Here is a 7445-nt window from a genome sequence, read left to right as displayed (position 1 = left end):
GTTAAGAAGTTGTCATATAACATTTTTATTTCTATATAAAAGTTTGCAACACAAGGATCGTATAAAAACAGACTGAAATCATGATCAGAATACATGTTTATATAAACTATAAACTGGATGTTTGTAAACATAAATGCTGTAAATCAGACATCAAACAACAAACAGAAATCCCTTTGCCCATCTTATCAGCTTAGCCGGCAGCTATTTGATAGCTGTAGCTATCAAATAGCTGCAAAGATGTGACATCTTTGCTTCACTGATTCACACATGTTTCAGTAAAAAATATGAAATTCAAAATTTCCCTTCAGCCAAAAAACTGAGAAAGAAAAACTTTTAAGACACAGTGAAGGATTTTCTGGTAATGACCCATGAAGTCAATACTTTATGACAGACGTGGCAGAGACACTTAGTGGTAATCAATAAGGAATATTATTGATCGAAATTTTGTTCTTTGTGAGACCCTCCACAATACATCCTTGAAATATGTCAGTCATTAGAATTTAAAAATGCAACAAGCAATAAAATCATGATAACCGACAGCTGCTAACATCTTGGTTAGCTTTGATTTCAAGAACATGCATACATCAACAGCAGCTAAAATTAGCATTTTCCCTTTGACTCACTAACAGTGAGCTACAGCTAACAGCTAGCTTGTCTGCAGTTTGCTAGCCAATACAGTTGTTACAAATACAGGAAAAGGGCTGGAATTGACAGTAAAAAACAGAGAGCTACAGCCAACAGCTAATTTAGAAGTTGTCTCCATGCTACACTTTAGATACTGTCTTTTAACTGGGAGACTGCAGCTAGCAGTCACAGTTGTCTGCACAGACTAGCAACCTCTCCACTAACCAATCAGCTGTGGGTGTGTTCATTTTCAACCAATCAAGCCATGGTGACACTTGAGGTCACAACAGCCACCAAGGTAAGGGAGAGGACACAGTGGTTACCATGGTGAGATTTGCTGTGATGTGATATTTGTGTTTTGGTTATCGTTGTTGATTATTTCAATGATTAAAAATATTTCTATTTTCAAAACAAAACAAAACAGAAAACAAAACCACAGCCTCCGGTTCTGGCCAATAGGATCGATGTGCGTGCCATGATGTCATCAGAAGTCTTCGTCCATGCTAAAGCTGCTCCTCCTGCTGCTGGTCTTTGAGGCTTGACAGGACAACAGGGGGTCGGACATGGCGCCTCCTCCGTCCTCCTCCATCAAGATGTCTCTGAACCCGTGGAGGCCGCTCAGCTCTACGTCAGACATTAGGTCCGGGGTGAAGACACTCCCTGAGGCTCCCTGAGGGTCATCCAGCTCCACAAAACTCAGGGCGTCTAGACCCAGTGAGGAGGAGGAGGAAGAGAAGGGGTGAGGCAGTGTAGGGGAGAGCAGGGCTTGGGGGTCCAGAGAAGGAGAGGAGGAGGACGTAGAGGGTGGAAGTGGGGAGGTGTGGATGCGGGCCTGAAGCTCCAACTCCTACAACAAAGAAACAAAAAAGCTGTGATTTGTTTTACTGCAGAAGAAGAACCAAGAGAGGAGCTAAATAAGGCTGGTCACAGGTCACCTCTTCCTCCTCACCTGGATGCGCAGCAGCAGTGAGTTGTTGGTGTTCTCCAGCCTCCTCTGTCTCTCCTCCATCTCTCGGATTCTCTGCTGCTCTTTCTGCAGTTTGCGGATGTAATCGACCGAAGCCTTCAGGATGGTTCCTTTGTTCCATCTCATCTCCCTGATCAATCATCCACAAGTCATGCCCCATGAAGACACAGCAGAGTCAGGTAGAAAGCTAACATCGCTAGCAGTGGCTCATAAACATGCAACATCCACATGGCTAACATTAGCTTCTTCTTTTCCTTTCGGCTTTTCCCTTCAGGGGTCACCACAGTGAATCAGTTTTCTCCATCTAACCCTGTCTTCTGCATCCTCTTCTCTCACACCAACTACCTTCATGTCCTCTTTCACTACATCCATAAACCTCCTCTCTGGTCTTCCTCTAGGCCTCCTGCCTGGCAGTTCAAAACTCAGCATCCTTCTACCAATATATTCACTATCTCTCCTCTGGACATGTCCAAACCATCTCAGTCTGGCCTCTCTGACTTTATCTCCAGAACCTCTAACATGTGCTGTCCCTCTGATGTACTCATTCCTGATCCTATCCTTCCTGGTCACTCCCAGAGAGAACCTCAGCATCTTCATCTCTGCTACCTCCAGCTCTGTCTCCTGTCTTTTCCTCAGTGACACTGTCTCTAGACCAGCAGTTCCCAAACTTTTCAGTCCACACACCCACTTCTACCTCCCGACTTAGCTGACGCACCCCCAATGCCCGAAACATGAAAAAAAAGAAAGGAAAGGCGTAGTCTTTATAGCCACATAGGTATCAAGTTTAATAATATAGGCTCCTGTTAACACAGAATAGATTGTGTAATAATGGGCCTAATGATCTCTCACTTTAGAAACGGTGGGGAGAATAATAGTAACAATATAAAAATGACAATAATAACATTTTAAGTCAAAATTGTTCGCCGAGCGAACCGACTACAGATAAGTGATGAACAGCAGTTATTACTATGTATCAAATAGGCCTATTTAACAAACTGTAACTGTTATTAAATGGTAACAAATATGCTACTCCGCCACAAAGAATCAAAATAACATATGCCCAAGTTCAACATCATGTTTTCTCTTTCGAGTACAAGTCTCATTGTGTTCTTTACCCCCTTCTCCCGATGAAGTGTCCTGGTGAGCTTTCTGTGTTCTGTGCTCCTCGTTTTAAGTTTCCCCTGTCTCGTCATCATCACTCTCTTTTTCCTGCTGGATTTCTTCAGCCTGGTAGACTGCACAGCTCTCAGTTGTGGCCAATGTATCCTGTCCTCTTTCATTTGTCCCAGATTTAATACCGGACAGACTGCCTGTTTTGAACCAGTTATGCATTTCTGCATTTTATTGTTGTTGCTATCATAACAAGCTCACACATAGCTAGGAGAAAGCCAAGTGCATTTTGGGTATTTTTTTATTTTATTTAAAATTTTCCCAAAACGTTTTTTAATTGAAAATTACAAATGATTTCCGTGAATGAATTTAAATATTTAAACTGTTAATCCTCCATTAAAAAGTGTTCAAATTATTTATTTAATTATTTGTGTATTTCAAGGTGCTCAGCTGCCGTTACACTGGCGCACCCCCTAGCAGCAGCTCGTGCACCACAGGAGGTGCGTGCACCACACTTTGGGAATCCCTGCTCTACATCAAACAACATCGCTGGTCTCACCACAGTTTTGTACACCTTTCCTTTCATTTTAGCTGAAACTCTTCTATCACACATCACACCTGATACTTTTCTCCACCCGTTCCATCCTGCCTGTACATACTTCTTCACCTCTTTTCCACTCTCCATTGCTCAAAATCCTCCACCTTCTTGATCTCTTCTCCCTGTAGCCTCACTCTTCCACTTGGGTCCCTCTCATTCACACACATGTATTCTGTCTTACTGCGGCTAACCTTCATTCCTCTCCTTTCCAGGACAAACCTCCACCTCTCTAGCTTCTCCTCCACCTGTTCCCTGCTCTCACTGCAGATCACAATGTCATCTGCAAACATCATAGTCCATGGAGATTCCTGTCTAACATTGTCTGTCAGCCTGTCCATCACCACAGCTCAGAGCTGATCCCTGATGCAGTCCCACCTCCACCTTGAACTCCTCTGTCACACCTACAGCACACCTCACCACTGTCTTCTGTAATGTCTATATCATAAGCTGTAACTCTTTTAGCTCCTATCAGCTTTGGTCTTTCAGTATAGGCTTCTCCATGTTTAGCTGCTAGCTAGCTATGGAAACCATGTGCTAATGAATGAAGTACTGATGTAGAGTATTAGTACTACAGAGTTGTACTAACGTTTCAGTGCTTTTGGGGATGAGATCTCCCAGTTCTTTGATGCGGTCATTGATGTTGAACCTCCTCCTCCTCTCAACTGGAAACAGAAGGTCAGAGGTCAGATCTCAGGTTCAGTCCTCACCTGAGCTCAAACAAGCATTCAGTCTGGACTCAGAACCAGAACCGTATTCCTGAAGTACTTCTGCCATACTCACTGAGATTGTGGTTGTCTTTCTTCTGTCTCTCTTTGATCAGCGCTTTGGTCTCCACATCTACAATGACATGATGACACACATGTCAGAAGAACCGCTTGACCCCACAGATGAGTCCGAGATGGTTTGGTGAACGTATTAAAAACATATTTGTGTTTTAATGAAAGTACAAAAGTGTCAAGGTTATTCAGAACTGAGCATATGCCACCAACGGATGAAGAGCTGTGTTCCGGTGGATCACAATCGTAGCCTGTTTTGCTGTGATTCAAAACGGACATTTTAAATGTTTGGAAGAACACAAAGTTCAGCTTTCAATGAATGAAGTCTGAGAAACAGCAGAACTGACACTTTTTAGTTTGGAGAGCAAACGTTCATGCTGATGGAACAGGAAGTAGGAACTGATGATGTGGTAAAATACGACTGACCACTCCGTGTGTGTGTGTGTGTGTGTGTGTGTGTGTGTGTGTGTGTGTGTGTGTGCGTGTGCGTGTGTGTGCACGTAAAGGAAGTTGTGATGTTGACTCATCAAACTGAAGAACAGTTTTACAGCAGAAAGACCGCAGACCTGGTCAGCTTTGGTAAAGTACTCAGAGTACTAGAGTATTGAAACTGTAATGTAGTTAAAACCAGTACCAGTAGGTCTTTTTTTGTTGTTGATGATCTCAACTACCAAAATTATCTGAACATGAATGGCCCAATTAGATCAGAGGAGTAATCTGATTGCAGGTTTAATCATCCAATCAGCATCAACCTTGTGTAACTGCATCTGGGTTTGAAAATGTTCACTCATCAATCAGACAGAGAGGAAGCCTCTAAAGCAGCACCAGAACCAGACAGCTTGGTCCAGAACCCGTAGGTGGTGTTAAAATGAACACACCGTCAGCATCCTAAGAAGCTGCTGAACATGGAGATCTAGAAGCTGATTGGAGCTTTAAATTGAAATGGGAGCTGATGGTGGAGGTCTTGTACTTCTGTTAGCTCCCAGGTTAGCATCGCTAGCACCAGCACAGATTTAACTACGTTTTCTTGTCAACATGATGGATGCGGAGGAAAAACAGAAATTTAAAGAAGAGATTCTTAGATGATTTATCAGCTCCCCTCCATTCAACTTTTAAGAAAAAATGCAAACAAATAATTTTCTAACAATATTCTTGATGAGTCTGCATGTCATGTGTCGATAACACTTCGGAACCAGCAGCGCAGTCAAAACACCTACAGAACCAACAAAAGTGACCTGAACAGAAACACTTTGTGTGACGCTCACCACTCAGCTCTCTTTTCACAGCTTGCAGGTCGGCTGGACAGCTGTTGCTAACGCCAATGGTGGGTGTGGCCATCTCTCTGCTGCTATACACGTCCAGCATGTCCCCCGACACCGGCAACTGGAATGGCCAATCAGAGCACAGAATAAGCTGCTGATAGAGAGAACTGTCAAATTATTCTGAGCCGTGATTGGCTGGTAGATGACCTCTATTGCTCTGCTGCTGATACACAGTGCATACCAGGATAACACACACACACACATACACACACACACACACACAAACACACACACACACACATGTGTCCAATCATTACTAAAGACAATCAATGACTGGTTGTTTTGGTTGACTTTGATTTGAATAGAAAACAGCGACTGACTGGTTTGTTCAATCTGAAAACCAGCAGCTCCTTCTTCCTGCAGCTATCAGACAAACTGAGGCCGTCTTCAGGTATAAATATCAATAAGTTTGTAAAACTTTACTTCCCTACTTTTACTTGATTACTAGATCAACAGTCATGCCGTCTAATAACTAGAGGGGCCTGGTCAAAGGTCAGAGTCTGAAACAGCAAACAGGAAAAGCTTTACCTGTGATTTAATCCTCCTCTTCTCATGGTCTGGCAGTAAAACTAAAATCCTCATCCTATCTCCAACGTGCACACACAAACCAACACACACAGCAGAGTCACTTCCTCCTTCTGTTCGACGACTGATGAAAAATGGGGAAACGTCTCTTTTAAGAAAGAAACGCAGAAACCCTCCCATTGACCCCCCTTAACACACACACACACACACACACACACACACACACACACACACACACACACACACACACACAGACACAGACACACACAGAAACGAGGAAGTTTGGAAAGTCTGATCTACCCTGACAGCTGTTAGCAACAAAGCTAATAAACATGCTAACTCCATGCAGTTTAAAGTGTGAATATAGTGGAAACAAATTCTCTTTTTGTTTCTACTATATTCGGGGCAGCAGTAGCTCAGCCCACTAAGTCTAGAGCGTGGGTCCAGAGGGTCGCTGGGTCAAGACCCACATGGACCAAAAATTCCAGAGCTGGCAGTTGGAGAGGTGCCAGTTCACTTTCGCAGCACTGCCGAGGTGCCCTTGAGCAAGGCACTGTCCTCCAACAACCTGCTCCTTGGGGCACACCATGACGTATCTGCCCGTAGCTCTACCATCACCCTCTCCCCATTTGCATTTGCATGCATACAGACCTCCTTGTGTGTGTGTGTGTGTGTGTGTGTGTGTGTGTGTGTGTGTGTGTGTGTGTGTGTGTGTGTGTGTGTGTGTGTGTGTGTGTGTGTGTGTGTGTGTGTGTGTGTGTGTGTGTGTGTGATTGTGCAGGGGTCTATATACATGTGTGAAAATAGAAAAGACAAAAGAGTGGAAAAATTGTTTTCCTACAGAGATAAATAAAATACAGTACTTCTTCCATTCTACTTTATTTGCTTTTTTCCCACTGTGTTCCTTGTTTGTTTCCACTATATTCCCTGTTTATTTCCACGATATTCCCTGTTTGTTTCCACTATACTCTGTTTTTGTTTCCAGCCTGTTCCCTGTATGTTTCCTGAATGTTTCCATAATGTTTGTGATTGCTGTGTGTACTTTACCGTTCTGGCGAGCTGCAGTTCAGAGTCCATCAGCATCAGAAACTTGTCACTGTCAGATTCCAGGCTGATGATGTCATCAATGATGTTTTCTTCCATCTGAGCGAATCACAAATCAGATCGTGTCATACAGCAGAGGCAGAAGCTGATTGGTCACACAAATACATTTATTTTCTGTATTACTGTGATAATGGTAAATCCAGTCATGAGTCAGAGTCAGTGATGGCATCATGGAGTCATGTGACCTACAAATAAGGAGTGCCTGACCAGCTGACTCCGTTACCACCTGTAGCGGGTGGATTCAGGTGAGGAGGTGTGAACGAAAAGATTCCGGGGCTTGTTGGGGAGTTTCCAGGTTTTCTCTAGGGTTTAACTGGATTTGGAAAATGTTGCTCACATCTTTGAGACGTTAAAGAATTTCCAGTAGTTCTTGAGCTGAGAGGAGTTTAGACATGTTTTGGATTTCACTGTTACTATGG

The 7445-nt window shown here is 43.4% G+C and overlaps 1 protein-coding gene and 1 long non-coding RNA gene across 3 annotated transcripts in view; one reads left to right on the top strand and one right to left on the bottom strand.

The window, feature by feature from the left end:
* Window positions 1-7445, bottom strand: part of tfe3a (transcription factor binding to IGHM enhancer 3a) — a 9654-nt gene continuing 2209 nt past the window's right edge. The window contains exons 6-11 of one of the 2 annotated variants that reach the window (XM_068324665.1): window positions 6970-7065; window positions 5341-5488; window positions 4080-4136; window positions 3886-3961; window positions 1574-1721; window positions 1-1471 (exon numbers count right to left, since the gene is read on the bottom strand). In XM_068324665.1, the coding sequence (XP_068180766.1) occupies window positions 1109-1471; window positions 1574-1721; window positions 3886-3961; window positions 4080-4136; window positions 5341-5488; window positions 6970-7065 (888 nt within the window). In that variant the 3' untranslated portion in view covers window positions 1-1108. The remainder of the gene's footprint in view (window positions 1472-1573; window positions 1722-3885; window positions 3962-4079; window positions 4137-5340; window positions 5489-6969; window positions 7066-7445) is intronic. The other variant, XM_068324673.1, reaches the window with a different exon arrangement.
* The window catches only part of LOC137602097 (uncharacterized), an 838-nt gene continuing 464 nt past the window's right edge, over window positions 7072-7445 (top strand). The window contains exon 1 of the long non-coding RNA XR_011037129.1: window positions 7072-7271. This is a non-coding gene — a long non-coding RNA (uncharacterized lncRNA). The remainder of the gene's footprint in view (window positions 7272-7445) is intronic.

This window comes from Antennarius striatus, chromosome 2 (assembly GCF_040054535.1).
Source record: "Antennarius striatus isolate MH-2024 chromosome 2, ASM4005453v1, whole genome shotgun sequence".
Lineage (NCBI taxonomy): Eukaryota > Metazoa > Chordata > Actinopteri > Lophiiformes > Antennariidae > Antennarius > Antennarius striatus.
The sequence above is the reverse complement of the archived record's forward strand: the minus strand, read 5'-3'. Positions and strand labels throughout refer to the sequence as shown.